The 23,791-nt window shown below is 38.3% G+C and overlaps 1 protein-coding gene across 4 annotated transcripts in view; it reads right to left on the reverse strand.

The window, feature by feature from the left end:
• The window catches only part of ITPR2 (inositol 1,4,5-trisphosphate receptor type 2), a 519,313-nt gene that overhangs the window by 391,659 nt on the left and 103,863 nt on the right, over positions 1-23,791 (reverse strand). For all 4 annotated transcript variants that reach the window (XM_082352042.1, XM_082352040.1, XM_082352041.1 and 1 more), the window contains exons 5-9: positions 23,149-23,307; positions 17,025-17,123; positions 16,670-16,753; positions 16,228-16,374; positions 12,038-12,133 (exon numbers count right to left, since the gene is read on the reverse strand). In XM_082352042.1, the coding sequence (XP_082208168.1) occupies positions 12,038-12,133; positions 16,228-16,374; positions 16,670-16,753; positions 17,025-17,123; positions 23,149-23,307 (585 nt within the window). The remainder of the gene's footprint in view (positions 1-12,037; positions 12,134-16,227; positions 16,375-16,669; positions 16,754-17,024; positions 17,124-23,148; positions 23,308-23,791) is intronic.

Below are 23,791 nucleotides of genomic sequence, written 5' to 3' on the forward strand. Positions count from 1 at the left end.
ATCGTATGCTAACATATATATATGGAATCTAAAAAATAAAAAAGGTTCTGAAGAACCTAGGGGCAGGACAGGAATAAAGATGCAGACACAGAGAATGGACTTGAGGACACGGGGAGGGGGAAGGGTAAGCTGAGATGAAGCGAGAGAGTGGCATGGACATATATACACTACCAAATGTAAAATAGATAGTGGGAAGCAGCCGCATAGCACAGGGAGATCAGCTCAGTGCTTTGTGACCACCTAGAGGGGTGGGATAGGGAGGGTGGGAGGGAGATGCAAGAGGGAAGAGATATGGGGATATAGGTATACGTATAGCTGATTCACTTTGTTGTACAGGAGAAACTAACAATGTAAAGCAATTATACTCCAATAAAGATGTTAAAAAAAAAAAAAGAACACATGTCTCTGGGTTGGACTGTGGAGTTTAGGGGTCATCCCAATGAGAAAGCATGAGTTCTGGACGTGCTGCCTGTTCGCCCACACATTTCCAGCTGCTTAGCATCCGTAACTCCTGACTCCCACCTGACTACACAGTTTCAAAAAGATGTCCTCGCTGATCATTTGTAGAGCATCTGGTTTAGAAGGTGTTTTCTCAAAATAACAAGTTGTCCAATTGAATGTAATCCTATTAATGTGAATCAGTTGGTGTATACAATATGCAACCCCAGGGAATTAAAGTCACCATTTAAGATGTAAGGCTGGGAGTCTTTCTCAGAATGACACTTGGCTAGTAGCTCTGAGGAATGCCCCTCCCAACTTATCACTAAATATTAATGACGGTACTGAAAATGATCAAAAACAAAGGAAAACACTCTCAATATCATTGAACACTAAGGTTGAAAACCATCTAAACCCCAAATCATCAATGAATTGACAGTAATTCTAAAGCCGATAGTGCTGGGGGAGAGGCAATAATTCCCCAGTTGTCATCTCATGGCAAACCTCAACCTGACTTCAAGCTAGTGGCCAGGTGAACACAATTCAGAAGATACTTGCTGTGGTTCCACTATGTGCCCCCAACCCAGAGACCCCGAGTATTCACCAACCAAAGACCTATACTGAAGTGCTTCTCCATCACTGAGAAGCTGCTGTGAGATGGAGCAGAAAACTGTTTCCCCCATCCTCCCACCCACTGTCCACTACCTCTCTCTGTCTTCTCATGGCCAGAGAGATACAACAAAGCTCAGAAAGCAAATGGGCAGAAAGCGGAGGGAGCAGATGATGGCAGAGGGCTTTCTAAGAAGCGCTGTCTGAAGAAAGGGCAAGAAGAGAAAGAACTGTAGCTGCTGTGGGCTGGAATGACACTGTGTGATAAAGGAAAAAGAGCAGAGGGGCCGGGGAGAGGAGCGGCCTCAAGAGAGCCCAGGGATGCAGAGTTGACACCTGCTGGAACTGGGAAGTACATCAGGACCCTGCAGACTGCCCTGCAGCTGAAGATTTAGCAAGAGGACTGAGAAAAAAAGAAGTGGAACAAAAAGACCGTCCACTCAACCGTTCTGCTTCTGCATGGAGCTCACTTGTCTGAGGACAATAAGGGAGGAAAGCAGGAAAAAACAACATGGGACTGGTTAAAAAGTATGTTAAAACGGGGGGGGGGGGAATTCTTTCTCGGAGTCTTTCTGAATATTATCTATGGTATGATACAAAATAAATTTTCAGGAAATGGTTTGGCATATTCAAGAAAGTGCAAGTAAACATTGCCTCCATATGAAGGCAGCAGAAGATGAACAGCAAAAATATAATATAAAAATAATCAGATAAATAATAAAATAATATAAGAAATAATCACAATATAAAAATAAGTTAAATTAAGGAGGATCTCAATAACAATGAGAACATAAATACAAAATTAAAGTCCATGTCGGCAGCAGGAACACGCATAGTTGACATTACTGGAAATGAGTGATGCAAAGGATAAAAATGGAACAGCTATCTTTCACCATAGAGGAAAGGTGTAAAGAAATGAAAATTAGGAAAAAGGAAATAGTCACGGAGGACCAGAGAATGGGGTATCAACTAATGCGCAACCAGGATACTAGAAGGAAGAGAAAATCAGTGGAATACAAGCAATAATCAAAGATTATGGAAAACAAAGCTCTCCTCAACTAAAGAAAGAACTCTGTATGCAGAGGTAACCATTTTCCAGGAAAATCAACTAAAACAGGCACATTCATTTGAGGATGATGGGAAAGCTGGGGGGAACAATGGTAGGGACATAAAATAGGGCCAGAAATTAATTAGGCTTAGACAAAAATGCATGTCATGTAACAGGAGAATGGATGAACAAAATATGGCATATTCAAACAATGGAGTACTACTCAGCGATAAAATGATGGGCTGCTGATGTACACAACAAGGGTGGATCTCAAAAATATATACCATGGAATACTATTCAGCCATAAAAAAGAAGGAAATCCTGCCATTTGCAACAACATGGATCGACCTTGAGGGCGTCATGTTAAGTGAAATAAGTCAGTCAGAGATAGGCAAATACTGTATGATCTCACTTATATGTGGACTCTAAAACAAACAAACAGAAAACGAACTTATAGAAACAGAGATCAGATTTGTGGTTACCAGAGGCAGGGGTGGGAGTGGGAGAGATCGGTGAAGGGGGTCAAAAGGCACGAACTTCCAATTATAAGAAAATAAGTCCTGGTAATGTGACGGCGCATGGTGACTACATTTAATAATACTGAATTGCATATTTGAAAGTTGCTAAGAGAGTAGATCTTGAAAGTTCTCATCACAAGAAAAAAAATTTATAACTATGTGTGGTGATGGATGTTATCAAGATTTACTGTGGTAATCATGTCTATATATATATATATATATGTTATATATATATCTCAAGTCATTATGTTGTACACCTGAAACTAATACAATGTTATATGTCAATTACATCTCGATTTTAAAGTGAAAGAAGCCAGACATGGTATGACTCCATTTATATGAAATCTAAGAACAGACAAAGCTAAACTGTGGTTAAACAAATCGGAAAGTGACTGGGGGTATAAGGGAGAGGAGTGGCTGGAAGGCAGAACCAAGTCCAAGAGCCAATGGACAGCAGTCTTTCAGTTTTCAGAGCAGACAGACAATGGGGGTGGGGGAGGGATGATAAAACAGGAATCCAGTTACAAGTTGCCTGTTGGTGCTAGGCCAGCAATTGGGGAGATCTGAGGTTTAACTTTATTTTTCTATAGAGATGCGTACCTCAGGCTCCTTAAATTCCCTTGAATTATGAATAAACGAATCAGTTCCAAAACAGTATTATTCCTGCTTTTGGAATCCAACAGTGAAAGGTAGAAAGTGAAAAGACAGTGAATTAACTGGCCTCCTGTCTACTGGTTAACCAAACTCAAAAAGACACGCTTTTACTCTGTAGTAATGAAAGGTCAGCATAGTGCACAGAAGGGGTTTATTTAGCTCTTTTAGTCAAGGATCACTGTTTTAGGGAATTCCCTGGAGGTCCACTGGTTAGGAATTGGTGCTTTCACTGCCAGGGCCCAGGTTCGATCCCTTGTCGGGGAACTAAGATTCCCACATGCCATGTGGTGCAGCCAAATAAAAATAAAATAAAGTGACTTTAAAAAAAAAAAAGGATCACTGTGTTATATTCTTTTGTTTTCGGTTTGAAGAATTCAGACTTTTCTTTTTAAATTAAAAAATACATACTAAAATTATAGCTAAATTATATTCAAAAGATATGTAACATGTTTAACCAGGATATACCTTATGGTCAAAGTTTTCATTCAGCAAGCAGTTAGACTAGTTGGTTAAAGACACTGTAAAGTATATTAACTTCATGCTGGAAGCCATGACATATCCATAACTATAATGTGTACAGAAACAGGAATTAACGTACCTAAGTCAAACAGGAGTCATGTATGCCCTTTAAGACAGAGGTCATATTCTACCTTAAAGACAATGTTACTTTCTAAAATTGTCTTCACACATTTCACCCTTTTAGGATCACCCAGTTCAGTTCCTGAGGGATGTGTGTGGAACCGGATTCCAGACTCTGGTCTGGAATGAAATGCCATGGGCCTTAGGAAAGGTCGCCTAACCTCCATGGAACTCAGGGTCCTCATCTGTAAAAGAGGAAAGTCTATGACTGAAGCCTAATCATACTAATTACATGTCATTAAATTTTATATATTCATGTCTTCGGCAACAATACTAAAGACGGTGCCGATCAGTTAGATTTCGCCTCATCTTGTGTCTCACAGGCTGCAATGTGGTCTTTTTTATATAAAATTATTGCTTCAGGGACTTCCCTCGTGGTCCAGTGGTTAAGAATCTGCCTTCCAATGCAGGGGACGTGGGTTCGATCCCTGGTCGGGGAGCTAAGATCCCACATGCTGCGGGGCAACTAAGCCCGCGGACCACAACTAGAGAGAAGCCTGTGCACCGCAGTGAAAGATCCCGCGTGCCGCAACTAAGACCTGATGCAGCCAAATAGATAAAATTTTTTAAAATATATTAAAAAATAAATAAAATTATTGCTTCAGTAAATTCATTAAAGTGATAATAATGAGAAGAAGGAGAAGAAGACCAGGAAGACAAGGAAAGAGAAAGAGGAGGAGGAAGCACCCAAACAAATCTATGGCTACATAAATTCACCAATATTAACTAAAGGCCAAGTAAATATACGCCTTACTATATGTTTTAATTATACTGCTGATTTCCTACTCTAACCACAGTAATTAAGTAATTAGACTAAGGATGAATCCAAAAAATACATTTCTAAAGACGGGGAAAAAAGACATAGTGATGTGGAGATTCCTCAATCTTTTAGGGGTTTAAAGGAAATATTTCCTTATGTTAAAAAATAAATCATAAATCTGGCATTGGAGAGAGAGAGATCTAATATGCTACTCAATCATTTATTCAATAAATATTAACAGAACATCTATAATGGACAAAGCATGGTGGCATATGGTATTTTAGCAAAGACAAAGAGAATATGGTCCCTGACCACAAGACCTTACAATCTAGGAGGGAAGAGAAGACATAAATACAGTTAGCAGTAATACAAAACAGAATGTGACAAGAGATATAAGACAGGAATGCATAATTTATAAATAATATAGGTCAGAAGAAGGAGGGATCTGTGGTGGGCAAATTTATTGAAGAATTATTCATGGAGAAGGTAGCATATGAGCGAAGCCTTGAAGGATAGGTAGAATTATTCAATATGACTGGGAGAGAAGGAAAGGTTATCTATATAAAATTGATTCTCAACAAGGACCTACTGGATAGCACAGGGAACTCTGCTCAATATTCTGTAATAACCTATATGGGAAAATGATCTGAAAAAGAATAGATATATGTATATGTATAACTAAATCACTTTGCTGTACACCTGAAACTAACACAACATTGTAAATCAGCTACACTCCAATATAATATAAAAGTTAAAAAAGAAAATAAAAATTAAAACTGCAAAAAAAAAAAAAAAAGAAGAAGAAGGAAGAGGGGGTAAACAGGACAGGCAGTTCAGGCAGAGCCAATGCCAAATAGGTGAGAAAATGAGCCTTGATGAGAGAAGACCCATAAATGTCATTTACGGAATACTTTTTATATGCTTTTAAAGCTCATTCATTTCCCCATATAATTATCTTATTAGAAGGGACCCTTAGCCCCATTTTCCAGAGGAGGCATCAAGTGAAGTACCCCATGCAAAGTCACACTGCTGGTGAGCGGCAGGGTTATTCAGAAGCACAGGTCTGAGGGCTCCAAAGCTACATCTTTTAGTCCTGATAGCATATAACTTCCCTCCCACCTCCATAACGAGGACTGATGTGATCCAAGGTAAGAAGAGGCCGGGCCAATGGGGCTTTTTGCCACAGGCTAAAGGGTTTGCATCTTCAGAAAGATTTTGAATATCACTGGGAAAATGTCTGCAGAAACAGTGCATTAAAAATCCTCACTTGGCCATAATTAGTAGGAGACAGAGACAGATGATGAAAGAAGCAAAGTAACCAAGTGTGGGGTTCACGTAAGAGGTGGCAGAGCCCCAACGATATCAGTGCTGAAATGGAAAGGAGAAAGCAGATGCAAAAGATTTTGCGGAGACAGAGTCAGGAGAACCTGAATGCATAAACTGAGAGAGAAAAACACGTTTATCGTGACTCCCAAGTTTTTAACCCAGAGCTAAGAAAATTCACTCTCTGTGGGGAAACAGTTCCATCTTAGATATGATTATTGAGTTTCAGTGGCAGTAGGATACCCGAGATCAAAGTCACGACCCACTGCAGCCACGGGAGTGAGTGACAGAGAAGAGAAAGAGCAAACAGCCACCACTAAGCTCTGAAGGGAGTCCTCACTTAAGAGGCCAAAGACGACCAGAATGAAGTCCGGTAGAGAGTGTGACTAAGTCAGAATAGAAAAGCAGCAGAGAGAGAGAGAGAGAGTAATACCATGAACACCTAGAGAGAGAAAGTCACGGTTGTACCACTTATCAAATTAAAGACAGCTGCAACTGTCCCTCTAACAATAGCAAGAAGCAGACCACAAGTTGTAAGTCCATAATTTTTGTTCATTTTCGTAAAAAAAAATGTTACTTTTTTATAATGAAATGTCTTTTGATCAATTTTTATTATATATATCATTGAAGTTATAAAGTCATCACATGTGGATTTGTAAATAATAATATGTTCCTCTTTCGAATGACCAGGCATTTCAGAGCCAACCTATTATGCTGATTGTTAGGTCTAGAAAAGAACAGAAGGGAAAAATAACCTTTACTGTATGCTTATATGTGCCAGGCATCATTTCTATTTTGATATATATTTATACATGTGTATAGGGTCTGGTATGTATATTCCTCTATTATATATAAATATTGTATGTCTATGTATATATATATGTGTGTGATATGTGTGTGTTTATATAGAGAGAGAGAGAGAAAGAGAGAGTGAGAGAGAGAGTCCCTTTTCATGTATTATGGCTGGTACATTTGATAGAGAACTAAACATTGGGCTACTTAAAGCTACAGCCCTAATATGCATAAGATTCTATGCTAATGTACAGGTTCTTGAGTACAAAGTTTTTACCTAATTAATTAAATCCAAAGACTACTGTATAGTTAGGAAATAAGTGTTTACTGCCATCTGGTGGAAGTCCGGACTATCTACAAACAAATAAGCTAGCAGTCTTTAAAAGGGCAACTATAAAATCTTTAACAAAATTATTTTGCACTAGTCCCTCCATCTTGTTTTGGAAAGGATCATCAAAGGTTATTGCTTTAATAATATCCAAAGAAAGAAAATGCAGCAGATCAGAAATTATGATATTTGATTTATCATTCTCCCCATGGCTGTAGAAGAACTATTTACTAAGGCTCCCATATTATCCTATTCAAAATATGATAAATTTACTTTCTGCCCCACAGACATGGTTGTGAACTCTCCTGAACCAATAAGGTGATACAAGAAAAAGATCTTTAGCAAAATGGCACAGAGTGTGCTGACATTAAAAGCAAAACTGTCCTGTATATTAAAAGCAAAAATACATGACTGTTTACTTTCCCCTCATGTCACCTAATTTCTTGTATGGTCCACAGAAACTGACATTATAGGAAGACAGCCTAATAATACAGTACTGCAATGCATTATCTGATGCAGCCACAAATGCCCTGATTACCTAATTCATAACTAAATACTTTGTTCCACATTTTGTCCATGAGTTTCTAGCACTGCATATTACTCAAAAATAAACCTTGAATTCCCTAAGACAATACTGTTAGAGATATTCAAATTGAATAAGGGTCCATTTCTAAATGTTGGTTCACTTTAGTAACTCAGAGAGAAATCTAAACAGTGTTATATCACTGTCCTAATTCCTAGATGTCTTCCACAATTCACACACATATACACACACAAAATATGGTGCTATTCTTGAATAGCTTGCAATTTATGTGTTTTGTCTCTATATTTAGACTACAGAATCTTCATCATACGAATGGTCTGATTTTCTTTAGTTAGTTCCCCCTTCATTTCTAAACAAACAAACAATAAGCTTATTACATTTTTCTGAATAACTTAGCCACCCAGTAAGTACTGGTTAAACAGAATATCATGTCAAGGAAGTGTAAGTAAAAATTTTAGGTGTTTTTTCTCACATATGCTTACACTTAAGGTTGCAGCCCTTTAAACTTACTGTGAGATTTATCATGGTCTTCTATAGATGTTAATAATGTAAACATTACACAAAACCAGTTATCTCAGATGTTTATGTGTGCTGGAAACAATTGCAAAAGAGATGCCCTAGTGATGAGTTAATCTAATTCTCCTCTAGATTGCAAATTCTTAAAGAACAAGGACAAAATGTTAATCATCTTTGGTTTTTTCACAATAACAAAGTAGTGCTTCCACCTAGTAGACTGTCAATAAAAGGTTGAGTAATTTCAGTATAACAGAGATCAGGGTTTCTCAACATTGGCACTACTGGCATTTGGGGCCAGATAATTCTTTGTTGTGGGGTCTGTCCTGCACATTATAGGATGTTTAGCTGCATCCCTAGCCTCTACCCACTAGATGCCAGGAGCCACCTCTCCCCAACAGAGACAATAAAAATGTCTCCAGACATTGCCAAATATCCCCTGGGGACAAGATCACCCTCGGCTGAGAACCACTGATAACGGATGAACCAAGCAAGGCAAGTGTCGCATTCAGCCTGGATACTATCATTAATCTTGTTTTTTAACTTTGGACAAAATAAATCACCTCTTTGAGTCTGGGTTTCCTTTTCTGTAAAGTGAAATGATTGGATGTGCACCTCCTTGTCTCTATGATTCATTCATTAGACTATCCATTATTTACTGAATGTAAATTAAATGTCAGACACTGTTCTAGGCACAAGGTAGCCAGTGGTGAGCCTCTCAACTTTTTTCCCCATTAAGTTATCTGATTGACAAAGAAATGTCAGTTCTGGAAAATAAAAATAAATTTTAAAATAATAATAATAAACACTACTACATATTTTCTGTCTCCTTCCTCCCAGTGGAAGTGAAGGGACCTAACACTTACTGAATACCTTTTATGTACAAGGTGCTGAAAATTCACAAGATATTCCTTAATTCCAAAAAATCCCATGTAATATATATTATCACCTTGTTTACACACAAGGGAACTGAAGTTCAGAGAGGTTAACTATTTGCTTAAAGGCAGAGAGATTGTGAGTGGTCTACCTGGGACTTTTCTTCCCACTGCTCTAGGCCCTCTTTGCCACACTGGACAATATAAACACCATAAACTCAAAGGCAATTCAAAAATTACATCATCCAATTTACCAGGGGTGCCTCAAGCACATTAAATTAATATTTTAAATTATAAATCGGTGTGCTGAGAGTGGAAAAGCTGGGGGAGAAGAGTAATACAGCGCCAAATCCTGCCCTGTGATAGGTCCTTCCCTTTTAATACAAAAAGAGCTGATCCACCTTACTTTTTCTTAAGCAACTTCATAAAAGTCTGTCTAATTGGACTCTTACTCTCCTTTTATTAATATTTCTCCCCCTTCGCAGTCACTATATGAAAACTCAGTCAGCACTTCTTTCTGCTTCCTGACTTCCTCATCCCTTCCTCCAACCCCTGCATTCCGGTTTCCATTAAAAATGCTCTCAGTGAAGTCACAGATGACCCTATTCTTGCCAAATATTGTAAAGACATTTTGTTCCTGACCTTTTCGGTAGCGTTCCCCTCCTTGCTGAAACTCTTATCTTCCCTTGCCTGGCATCTATGACTCAGCCCATTTGATTTTCCAGTTGCTTCTATGACTTCTCAGGCTGCCGGTCTTTCTAATTTTACTTAATTTTAAGGATATTAACTTTAATTTAAATAACCAATGTGTGGCTGGTGGCTACCATATTGGACAGTGCCACTCTGGAGGGGTCTGCTTTGAACACAAATTATTTAGAACACTGCTCTTTAAGTTACATATAAAACCCATTCTCCTTGGCTTAATATCCATGGCCAGAAAAAAAACAGCTGCCCTACATTTCTGGCCCCAGCACTCCCTTCCCACCTTCTAGCACCACTTCTAAACTCACACACATCTTACGTGTGATACATGAATTATCCATGGGAAATGTACAATGCCACATACCTCCTCGCCCTCATTGCCTGAACACGCTTCCCACTCTTCCCCGTCTGCCTTCCTCGTCCACCAAGCAGCTGCCCTTCCTTGTACCTCCCTGGCCCCCTCTACCAAAGGTGTGTTGCTATTGAGTGCCTCCCCATCGCCAAAAGAATTTTAATCCTAATTTCTAATCTTTTATAGAACATCCAGTAGACTTTTCTAATTCTTATTTTAGACAAGATTCTCTTACCTTACTGCTTAATTTTTCAAAGGGTTACTTTTCCAGAACAGTTACTTCGAAACATTTATGGTACAAGCAGCCCATAAATTGCAAAGCTCTATTTCATTTAGTCGAGCAGACTCATTAAAATTGAGTCAGATATTTATAAAAGCAAGAACAATCTCTACTTATCATATTATAAAATTAATCATGCCGGCATCCCTTCTTGGATGCTTACCATGGTCACACATGATGCCAAGCACTTCACCTCATTTCATTCTCTTAATATTCTTATTATACAAATATTGTGATTATCCCCATTTTCCAGGGGAGGAAATGGGAGTTTAGAGAGATTAATTTGCCCAAATATGGCTCCAAATGCCTCTCAGACACAAATCCCGAAATTTTCTTCTTCCCATTCTCTAAGCTTAGAGAAGCCTGAATAGCTTCTTCATATTCATTCATTCAAAAAATATTCACCAAATGCTTTTGAAGTACCAGGCACTGTCATAGGTGCTGGGTACACAGTGGTGATGTTACAAAAAAAAAAAATCCCTGCCTTCAGGGAGTGTCCATTATGACAGAGAAAGTCAAAAAAATAAAATTTACGATAAGTGAGTTCGTGGGAAGTACTATAAAGAAAATCATCACAGATTAACATGATGGAGAGAGTAATAGGGTTGAGTTCCAGCTTAGGCTGGGGTCAGCATGTTTATACAAATTTTTAGTAATACTAAAAATTCCAACACCAAATTTTGGTTTAGAATCCCAGAAGAAACTCTAAATTGAAAAACAGAGTTGAGGAGAGTAGAATGAATGGACATTTTCATACATCTGAAAACGTATTTTCTATACACTACCATATATAAAATAGATAAACAACAAGGATTTACTGTATAGCACAGGGAACTATATTCAATATCTTGTAATAACCTATAATGGATAAGCATTGAAAAAAGAATATAAGTAGATACATATATATATGTATGTATAACTGGTATACGTGAAACTAACACAATATTGTAAATCAACTATACTTCAATTACAAAAAAGATTTAAGAAAAACTAAATTAAAAAAATAAATCAAATATTTTCAAAATTAGTTTTAAACCAGATAACCAAACTTTAATTAAATCATTGCTAAAACATCTGTACTATTGTATCTACCTACCCTTCATTCTGATTGTCAACATGCATTTAGTGGAGAAAGAAAAGACCCTTCTAAGTTTTTACCATTTTTATTGACAGTTTTAGGACAGTGCAGTATCTCAAGGAAAAAACCCTTTCCTCTCCAATGGTTTGAACAATGAAAGCCACCCACCAGTAAAAGAATACCCACAGAAGATTTACCAGAAACTATCTAGACTACACCACATTGACTATGCGCTGATCATGGCTCCAATGCAGACATTCTGAAAGAGTGAAGCTAAATAGCAAATCTCAGGATGGATCCCACACAGATGCAAATCAGATACCCCATTCCAGATGCCCTTACAACAAACTAACCACACGGTTCTGTTGTGGTGGTTGCTGCTGTTTTCATTTTCAAGACAAAAATTATTTTAAGGTTTTAACTAATATTTACATTTTGAGAACAAGTGACATGCCAATCCAGAACACGACAGGCAATAATGAAATGTGCATAATAACTGTTTCTTCAAATACAACATCTTCTGTATTGCCTGTTCCACTATTTCAGAATCAGAGATTTAACAGCACTATATCCATTAATCTTACCTCTGCAGCTAAATAGTTCCCGGTTGCAAGATGTTTAAACCTGAACAAGCTGTTCCATTGTCCTGCACCTCCACGGCATGGGTCATGATGAACTACCTACAGACAAAAAGAGAAACGAAAATAATGGCTAAAAGACATGCATGTTCCTGGCCAGCAAATGCCAACAGTTTACACGGGGTGCCCGCCTGTTCATGCTAAACTTGTCAGATCTAATATACGTTTTCAGGAGGACAATGTGGCAGAAAAACAAAATTCCCCATAAATGAGTAATTGCACAGTTAACTCACTGGGCTTGCATGATTCTCCCACCTCACAGCTGCAAATACAGATGCCTTACTTCAAAAGACATGTTTCCCGGGCCAAAACTGGAAATACGGTGGGGTTTCCCCACGTTTCTTATTCATTCATTCAACAGATTATGAATGAATCTGTTGCCTACCACGTGTCAGGTACTCTTCTAGGCAGCAGGGACCGCAGTAATGAATAAGACCAGAGCTTTCAATGAATAAGATTTGGCAAGTGCCAGGAGGAACTAAATAGAGCACATGATTGGGTACCTAGAGTAGGCTACTTTCGATTGATACAGCAATCAGCATGGGCACTCTGGTGGATAAGAATGAGACAGTCGTGCAGAGAGATTGGAAGAGATCATTCCAGGCAGAGAGAACCATAAACGCCAAGGCCTGGAGGTCTGGATTAACTTACTTCCTGGCCCTTTCCATGTGTTGCCTGTCTACTAACACCATGTCCTTTGATGCCTGTCCTAGAAACCTGTCTTGCCCCAGATGCTGAGCCACTAGGCTCACTGAGAATGAAAGTGGGGTCTGCAACTGTCACTTACGACAGGTGGCTCGGTGTTGTAGCAAAGCTCAGGCTTTCCAGTCCAAAGACGACTGTTTATGAGTCCCAGTTCCATCAGTTACTACGGTATGATCACAGCAAGTAACGTAACATCTTCAAGCCTGCTTCTTCATGTACCAAGTGGGTTTAATTCATAGGATTGTTGTGAAGATTAAATATCATAACGCATATTAGAGTACTCAGGTAAGTTCCCACTATTCTCCAACAGATTAATACTCTTTGCCTCCTTCTTCTCGTTCATACTGTTTGCCTCCAACCCCAGCATCAAATTCTGGGTGCTAACGTACAGGACTTTCTAATGCCTTTTGCTAGACTCCAACTCCTATGTCTTCCCGCTACTCCAAAAGCTCAATGAGGTAATGATGAAAATACTTCAAAGTGGGTGAAGTCTTACAAAAATGCTCCCCCTGTAGCCAAACACTTGCCCATCCTTCAAAGCTCAGTTCTCACATCGACCTTCTACCACCCATCCTTTGCTAATCCCACCAGCTACTGTGATCTTGTCAATGTTTGAACTCTTACTCCTTTTGCGAGAGGCATAGATATCTTTAAGAATCTGATCAAATCAAGTGGCTGTCTCACATACACACATACGCACACACACCTTTTGTATACCACTGCTAGAGGTTAACAAATAACTTGAAGCTCACCATGAATCACAGACTAAGAACTCCTGTCCTATACACTAGCGGGTCTAGCAACAGTAGTACAGCTCCCTAGGGGACAATTTGCAGATAGGGAAGGGAGAGTGTTTTATCACAGTGATTTTGGAGGGATGCTAGTGGCATGAATGGGCAGTCGCCAAGACATTAAATATCCTGCAATTCACAGGAGAGTTCAGCATAGGCTAGATATTGTGTACAACACTCAGGAGCATCCCCGCCCTTCAAAGTGCTCCCCTGTAGCACAGGGGCGGGAAGCAGAGGAAAGCGAAAGAGAGGCTCCTCTTAGGGCTCCAGTAAAGGTGGTGGCAGCTGCCTTGTGCAGGCTCGCACAGGGAGGAGTGGCTTCTGGCGCTGCCAGATCTTCAGACAAGACCACATTCCCCGCCCCACTTTCTCCCATAGTATTGCAGAAATAAACCTACCACAAATATAAACTGGTAATGCTTTAACGTGTAATCATACTAGAAAGCTTTTACATCAAGTTATATGAAAAGGCGAATAATTTTAGAGAAATTCACTATGGAGAAGGAAGTTTAAATGAATCCAAGACATTGCCTCAAAATTATTGAATAATCTATTCACTCTCTCCATTCTGACTGCTCAATGGGACGCAGCATTTCCAACCACGCATTTTGTTGGAAAGGATTTCAGTGCAGAGGTACAATTACAGCAAAAGCTATGAAACTAATGGTAAATATATAAGAGGAGAGATTCAAAACTCCTTTTAACAGACTTAGAACCAAACATTAAATAGACAGAGACACGTGAAATGCAGGGAAGTTGCTATCTGACTTTTTCATCACTGTATTTTGCTAGTAAAGTTTGAAAATAATATTTCACATTATTGCTATCCCTATATTTTGAAAATTTTGGAAGCACAGTGATAAGAAAATGTGTATTTTAATTATGTTTTTATCTTCTGGTTGCCTGTTAATCTTTCTCTTACCCTGATAAGAGAAGTTGTGGGGTAGGCTTCTGGGAAGAATATCATGTAGTTTTGGTGGTGGCTGTTTTCCCCAGACCTTCTCAATTCCCTTCACTTACTGAAGGATATGGTCTCCAAATATATTGAAGGATATGGTCTCTTCTGAATACTAGAGACTGAAAGTATGCCTCAACACGAGTGGGGTTTCAAGAAAAAAACTACGCTTTTGTGCTATTTCATCTCTATTCTAAACCATGTCATAACTTAGAGAATTATTTTGACACTTCACTTATAATTAAGGCTCAGCTCATTTGCATAAACATGATACTTCCTCATTTTCTCTTGTTTCAATAGTTTGGAATTTGCCTCATTATCCCTATTTCAATTATAGTGATTTCTTTTTTAAATCATGTACAAATAAGTCTATTTGTTATTACTTCACCTAATACTAGATATTATTTGAGGGCACACATTTACCTCTGCTCTTTCATTTTCCTGTACTTGTATAGAACGTCTTCTGATCCTCTTCTTCTACTTCTCTCAAATCCAAATGTACCCATCAAAGATAGATATAAATATTTTATCTTCTAAAGTAGGTACTTACATGTTGAAATACATATTGTTTTATATAAATTATTTTTCTTTTGTTTCTCCTTTATATTAGAATTTGGGCATTTTGTTAACTTTTAATCATGAGACTATAAAATACTATTAAATATGAATTTCATTTTCATACATAGAGGAAGTATAACAAAATATATGCTGTAAAAGAGGGGTGATGAATTTGAAATGGTTGAGAACCACTGCTGTAGGGTCTGGATGTCCATTAAATCAAGATGGAACTTATCAGGTTGTTTGTAGTTAACTACGTATATCTTATCTCTTCCATGGTACAGAAAGGTCCTTTAAAGAAAAATCCATACCTCTTTTCCATACATTTTCTTAATTACTCTATCATATTGGCACACTTAAGCAAATACCTCTTTTAAATTTTTGTTTGTTTGTTTATTTATTTATGGCTGTGTTGGGTCTTCGTTTCTGTGCAAGGGCTTTCTCTAGTTGCAGCAAGTGGGGGCCACTCTTCATCGCAGTGGGCCTCTCACTATCGCGGCTTCTCTTGTTGCGGAGCACAGGCTGCAGACGCGCAGGCTCAGTAATTGTGGCTCACGGGTCTAGTTGCTCCGCGGCATGTGGGATCTTCCCAGACCAGGGCTCGAACCCGCGTCCCCTGCATTGGCAGGCAGATTCTCAACCACTGCGCCACCAGGGAAGCCCAAGCAAATAACCTCTTAAAGGATGATGAATTCTTAACTATGGGTCTCCTCACTCCAATAGAAACGGCATCCCCAGAAGACACAAATGTTCTTTTCAGTGACTGTGCACTTCAGATCCTCACTTACAGTGAGTCCTCCTCTCCATTTCAACTCCAGTGCCATTCGAGGCACAAGGCCTATAGTCTGATCAGTCTTGACAACACTTCACAATGGAATTTTAAAAAGCTAAATCATACATATGCCCTTATTAAATGAGAGAGAGAGAGAGATGCCCCTGAGAAGATAGATAAAGGAAGTAGCAACACTTCAAACTGGTCACAGCAGTAAAGAGGTACAAGTGGGTTCACCAAAATTATTGTTTTATGGGTCTATCACAAATGATGGTTATAACAGTAAACCGATCAGCCTAGTGACCTTGTCTTATTGATATAAGTATTTATTAAAAGCCAGAAAATATTTACATACCTCTATTTCCCAGAGTGCTTTAGAACTGGTAGCAGAAGTGGCTGATTGACGCAAAGTTGTACGAAGGAAAATGTGCTGTTTTTTCTCATATTCATCACAAGTCAGAAACTTCTCTTGTTCCGCATGAAACAATCGAACAACATCACCCTAGAAAAACAGGTCAAGAAAACTATATTTCCAACAAAAGTTTGAACAAATAGACATAAGAAGTGGGTGTCTCTCTATAGTTTTGATACTCTGGGCCTTCTGCTAACACTTGGCTTTTAATGAGTATGTATAAATATACATTTCCAAATACAGGAGAGAAAACTCAATGTGAGTTTTAAGGTTTATAGTCACATTCTAAACTTCAAACCTCAGTGAATACACAGGTTTTGCATCTAGAAGCTCAGTAAGACTACCTTCAATTCTTCCAGTAAATGTCTAGGTAGCACATACTTACCCCTTTTAGTACATCCTCTCGATAGGAACTATATTTCATGAATAAAGTGATTTTCCAGCTAGTGTTGCAATTAACAGCATTCACCTATGAATGAAGAAACATTAAGTTATAAGACTGCAGATTCAATTTTATACCAGAAATTATTACTTCAACTAGTAGAAGGAGCAGAAAGAACAACTTTGGTATGTATGTCAAAAAACATCTTCGAAGGACCATCTGAAATCTACATGTACCTCAGGAATATTAACTAGCATAACTGGGCTGATGCTTATGAAAACAATGAAAGAAACTATGGGACTTTTTTTTCCTCTCATGAGAAAATCAACAAATTCATTTCCCCTCCTCCTGAACTTACCTCTTTACACCCTGGATTATCAAGAAGCTCTATGTTGCTGGCATGTAGTGGCTGTCCTGCATTCACGGGCATCAAAACAACTTTATCTCCGACAACAATCTGGGAATCAGAAATAAGTTGCAATTGAGACACTGCATGGGTCTGTGGTGCTATATCTGAAGCTAAAAATAACTGCACAGAAGTCCTCGTTATTGACCTAACATTTGACCTATTTATCCTCCATATAAATTTTTTTTTTTTAAGGGAACGCTATTTATTTATTTATTTTTGGCTGTGTCGGGTCTTCGTTTCTGTGCGAGGGCTTTCTCTAGTTGCGGCAAGCGGGGGCCACTCTTCATCGCGGTGCGCGGGCCTCTCACTGTCGCGGCCTCTCTTGTTGCGGAGCACAGGCTCCAGACGCGCAGGCTCAGTAGTTGTGGCTCACGGGCCCAGCTGCTCCGCGGCATGTGGGATCTTCCCAGACCAGGGCTCGAACCCGTGCCCCCTGCACTGGCAGGCAGATTCTCAACCGCTGCGCCACCAGGGAAGCCTCTCCATATAAATTTTAATTCAATTCTTTTTCTCTTCAAGGTAAAATATCTTCTGATAAATGATTATATAATCATATATAATCATGTCCCACAGTGCCTATCAGTCTGGATTCAGAAAGCTGGTGTAGATACTTTTTTTTTTTTTTTGGCCACTTCGCACAGCATGCGGGATCTTAGTTCCCCGACCAGGGATCGAACCCACACCCTTGCAGTGGAAGCATGGAGTCTTAACCACTGGACCGCCAGGGAAGTCCCTAGATCCTTTTCTTATTGGTCTCCTATTTCAGTTAGAGCTTTCTTAATGTCAATAAATAGGTCAGCATCCCTCCACACCAGGTCTGATGCCATGTATACAGGAGATACAAAGAGTGAATGCACCCACCACAAATAAACCAATCTGCCTAAATATTAGAATCACTTCAAGTGCAAGTAGGAAATCTTATATATTTGTATTATTTCCAGAATTAAAAACAAATCTATTATATTTGATCTTCCCCATAGTCTCAGAAATTTATTAAACATTTTAATGTCATCTGGATTCAGAGAATGCAGAATCAAGTATGACCTTGTAGGAATACGTTTATAGTTTGGGCCTTGGGCAAATGGTTCACTTTTATCTTGAACATCCAACACTAATATTGCTCCTTAAATCTGGTGCTCATTTTTTTATCTCACTTTTTTTATTGGAGTACAGGTGCTTTACAATGTTGTGTTAGTTACTGCTGTATAATGAAGTGAATCAGCTATATGTATACCTATATCCCCTCCTTCTTGGACCTCCCTCCCTCCACCCCCATCCCACCCATCTAGGTCATCACAGAGCACTGAGCTGAGCTCCCTGTGCTATACAGCAGGTTCCCACTAGCTATCTATTTTACACATGGTAGTGTATTTATGTCAAACCTAATCTCACAATTCACCCCACCCTCCCCTTCCCCCCTCTGTGCCCACATGTCCATTCTCTACATCTGCATCTTTATTCCTGCCCTGCAAATAGGTTCGTGCTCATTTTTAGATAAAAATTAAAATCAGTTATGGGAAAAGTGCCCTAAAGAAGTAAGTCTAAGTTGATGTTTTATTTATGCTATCATTAACAATGTCTGCTTAATCTTCAAGTATTTTTATTCATATCTCAAATTGTGGGGAAATGAAGTTGTGCTTTCTTAATGATAATAACGAACAGTTATTTTATAGTTATTAAAGTTACTTTTGTTGTTAGGTTCTGCTAGAAGACTTATTACTGTAGTTACCTACACTCTCCTTCAGAGAATTGCTCACCATCTCAGAAATGAAAACCAACACCTTCCCTCTGCATATTTCATATCAACTAAATATTAGAACAGATTAGTAGACAACTGAAAAACAAATGAGGACTCAGACAGTAAAAACAGACAGAACTTCTTCTCCCTGGATCTGAACCTAGACCAAGACTTTAAGGAACACAATTTCACACTTTCAATATAAATTAACCTTTAATAAGTTATACACAGGAGTCTACATTCACCTATAGTACTGTTGGCACAAACTATATCTGAAGATTCAAATGTGATAGAGAAGCCTCAAGCTCATTAATGGAGCAAAAGAAGTTTATCCTTTAGTTTGCAGGAATAGCTTCTGTTATTTACAGCACTGGTCTCTATTCACCATCCTGCCTTTCAAGTCCATAATCAGGCAGACGCTGTGACTCAAAATATCCATCACAGAAACTCTTTATATGTCCAGATAATTTTTATGATTTTTCATAAATAAACTGTGTTGAGTGAGAGGATGAGGGGGCAGAACTGGCCTATATTTGTGTAAAAGAGGGAAAGAGAGTAGGAGTGTATGCATAAGAAATTCTTCCAGTGGTTAACTGTAAAAGAGAGAACTGGGAATTGAGGACATAAAAAAAAAGGTAAGAGAGAGACTTTTCCCGATATATCTTTATATTGTTTTCTATCTTTGAACCATGAATTGGTACCTATTTTAAACAATTAAATTATAAACAAAAAATAAAAGTCAACATGACATAGACATATTTTCAACATCCCCTCGAAAAACAAAAACATGTGTTATTGCCCATGACACCAAGGCAGCTCCAAGTCTCAGAATCATGTAGAAGCCTGAGTAGTCTTCCATACTATAAACACTGGGACTTGATACCACATTCTGCCAGTGCTATATCTGGTCTTCCAATTTCTTAAAGAACAATTCAATTTGGTTCACTGTCATTCTTATCTGTACCATACAAATATTAGCCAGTAAGTTACTAAATATAATGCCATATTTTAGCTATTTCTTTCCAATTAAAAGAATACTTTTGATTGCACCTATATTCACTGCTCTAAGTCTTACTATTTATTAGAGCTGTCTGTATGCTTTGGGCCAATCCCAAAGTTAGTTTTACCTCGAAACACCACCTGTAAAGTCTTATATAATTTTAAGAGACTAGCCATATAGCCAAAATGTCACCAACTCCAAGGATTCGTAAGAATGGTATTCATAAGGAGAATCTAACATTAATTCACTAATTTCCAGGTCCTAGGTCTTGTTCTTGACAATGGTTACCTTGACTACCCACGCTGAATAAAACTTACAAATGAAATGGACAAGATGCTAATCATAAGATATAAAAAGAACAGTAAGAAGTGCCAGGAATAACACAAAAGTGTGTAATGAATAGTCTCTATTTTCAGGGAATTCACATCTTCTTAGATCACTTGGTAAATATGGAACTTGGTCATATTTTCAGAAGAGTACAGGCATGGAGCCTGATCCGCTGGTAGGGTCAGATGCCTTCTGAGAAGTCACATAGTTAATACAGAACTCGAATTTTCTGCCATATCACATTCACCCTAGTGCACAAACATTTTAAAAAACTGCAATTCCAAAAGCACTTCTGTTGATTCTATGTTAACAGCCATGTAAGATTCACGTTGGGATTTTACCGAAAATGAAGAGCAATGTGATGCCACTGGCAGCTACCCTTCTTTTGTAGTGGCACCTGATGTGGTGAAATGAACATTGCAATAGAAATCAAAACACCAGGGATCGACTCCACCTTCACTAGAATTCCAAGGGGTCTAGTTTTGCAAAACAGCAAAATCTACTTGCTATTTAAAGAGACTCTTTCCCTAAGGGTTGGGTTTTTTTTCTTGATTGAAAGATTATCTGGCCTTTTCTCCCCTTTAAAATCTACCACCAATGTAAAGAACTAAGGCCTTCTTAGATCAAAGTTTTAAATGAAAAATTAACTACTCAATCATGGGAAGATAAATGAAAATGAAATATTTATGAACTCTGCTCAAGGCTGAACCCAGTGATTTTCTAACTGAGCAACAGCAAGTGAGGACTTCTATACAGCTGAGGGATCCATGAATCTATCTTCCCCCAAAACTATCCACCCCGAAATTCTATAAGATAAATGACAAAGATGTCCTTAAACGGTAGAAACCACTGATTTTTGAGGATACGAGCATTTTTCTCTCCAGACTATCATCAGCCTCATTCTTACATTTCATTTTGGCCACTGAACATCTTGTGGATACTTATAACCTAAATCGCAACTTAACTAATTGCTAAATAGTAAAATTGAAATTTTAAAGTCCTTTAAACCTTGCAATTTCCTCCTCTAAGTTTAATATGCTTTTAAAGAAAATCAACAGTAATTAAACCACTTGTTGTGAAATAACAGTGTTTCCAATTGCCTTCAATAAAATACAGTAGGCTTGTATTTTAGAAAAATGCTACCTATTCCTAGCAAAGAAAATGACCATTACGATACAATTATTTACATGGCAAATATAGGGCTGTGGATATGCTTATGCTTTCACAGCAACCTTAATCACACATAAAAGCTACACAGTGGCGAGCAAAATCAGTGAGCTATTTCAGCAAAAAGCAGTGTGTAAGGTTGCTTTAGCCATGCTTTATAGAGCACATCTATATAAGGAGGATCTCTATATCGCACTTAACAATTACATTGTCCATTTTAACCAAGATGGAATGTTTGGGTGGTAGGTTGTTCCCCACCTCACAACCCAATACAACTAATTATTTGAAATAGTTCATTACATTCAACTCTCTTTGAGCCTGTAAAGGCATTTGGGAGCAGGGAAAGGAACAGATAGAATGAAAAACTAGACAGAATGAATTAATAAAATCCACAGCTAATCTCAAGGCCCCAATTTATCCAATCATTTCATCACATTCCTTTAGAGCTTGAGTTCAGGTTTTATTTGTTTTGACGTTTTGTTTTGAAAGTCACTGACCACCTGCCAACAGGGACCGTACTCAGTGGAAGCGAGGCGGGGGGCGGCGCTGGAGAAGGGAACGAGCATTACAAAACAGGGCATCCAAACACACAGGTTGTTCATAAACTGCATAACCAGTCCCTGAATAATTGAGAGTTGATTGTAATTAACTACCTACTGAAATTAAAATATATGTCATGCTCACAGCACACATCACTTGATGCCAAAAGGAAAAAAAAAAGAGAGAACTTATTTTTAAGAAATCCAACACAAGATTTAAAGTGCATTACATTTCTGCATGCCATGCTTCTCCCAAACCTTACCTAAGGAGGATATCATCAGATAACTTATTAACCAAATTAAACCATGAAGCTTGCATCCTGTGGAATTGAATTTGGACTTCAAAATTCACTGGAAAAAATAGATTCACTACAACAGAAGACATTTCTAAGACAAGAAACAGCCAATACATTTTAAAATGTCATCACAGTATTGATTGAGAAAACTGTCAGAATAATTACACTTTTATATTGCTTTGAATTTTTATGTTCATTTTTTTAATCTCAACTATTTTTCTGGATCACCTGACCCAATATTTGTAAAATCATCTATTTATGAAAGTTATTCTGTATTTGGTGTCAACCAGAATTTATTAAGCATCTTCCATGTGCCAGGGACTGTCACCTGCTACTTCATTTATTACACACAAAAATATCTAACTATTGATCCTACTGAATCATTGCACATAATTTTATTTTCTCTGCTCTATAAAGTAGCAGGAAAATATTTTAGCAACGACTAAAATTCACATGCTACAACATGCTCGCGTTCCACAACATATTTAAGTATTGTCGTCAATGAGCTACTGCCAATCGATAGCTCCTCATTCATTACACATCTATTAAGATGTACAGACTGCAAACAACTGGCTACAGAGGCAGTAAATGACATATTGTCATGATTTGCTGTGTTGCTCTATTAATTCAAAGGAATAGACTCCATCTTCTGCAACACAGCTCTTTTTCCTTACAGCCATGCTCCCTCCTGAATAGGCCGAGAAGCAAACTCTGCCTCTCTCTCCCTTAAAAGTCTCAGCCAATATTAACGTTACTTAAATTCTTTCACACAAATTCTGGCTGGAAGATGTTTTTAAATTAATCTGATCTTTGTCTTTTTATGATTCCTGAGCACAATTTGTACTATAAATAAATGCTTTCAACCTATTAAAGAAATTAACATAAAAATAATATGTTGAAGATTGAAAACTATATTTGTTTTCTTTGCACTTTCTGGATTCTCTACTACTAAGAACTACTGTCTTTAAGAATGTGCTGCTTTTCTCTTAATCTTATAGTTACATACATTGTCACCCTCGCTTCTCAGCTTCCAGAAGGGATGAATATAAAACCAAGACCCTTCATTTCCTGCAGCATCCAAGGACACGCGCATGGCATTCTTCTCCAGTAAAGCGGGTAATCTCTTGTTGACAGTCAGATACTTGTTGCTTTTTATATGCAGTAGCTGTAGAAGAAAGATATGGATTACCGCCTTTGTTCTTTGATCTCCTCTGCTAATTGCATGTATGTGTTTATACTTATATCATGTGCCCACATAACACGGCTCGGGATAGAGTTTAAACAAAGAAGCTCTTTCCAGACTCCACAGTCACCATCTTTCCAAGCCGACTTTCTTTGGGTTCCTCCTCACCTCCATCCCCAATTCTGTTTCATAATGAAGTGAGCACATAAGGAAAACAAACCAGGGGACACTTCTGAATGACTTTCATCTACTGATAAATAATAGGATAAACCCAAGCTTTCCAAAGGAGACCAGGAGGTCCCCCCAAACTACATTCTTTCTCAATTCCTGCCTGGCCACAAAAACAGAACATATTAAAGAATAACCGAGGACCTGTAATAATGCACCAACCCACTTAGAATTATGAAACACCCCTGCCTGCAGACAGCCCTCACCCCCTGGGTGAGGAGACAGCCTGCCCATTCTA

Source organism: Balaenoptera borealis (assembly GCF_965194805.1).
Source record: "Balaenoptera borealis genome assembly, chromosome: 13".
NCBI classification, from domain to species: domain Eukaryota; kingdom Metazoa; phylum Chordata; class Mammalia; order Artiodactyla; family Balaenopteridae; genus Balaenoptera; species Balaenoptera borealis.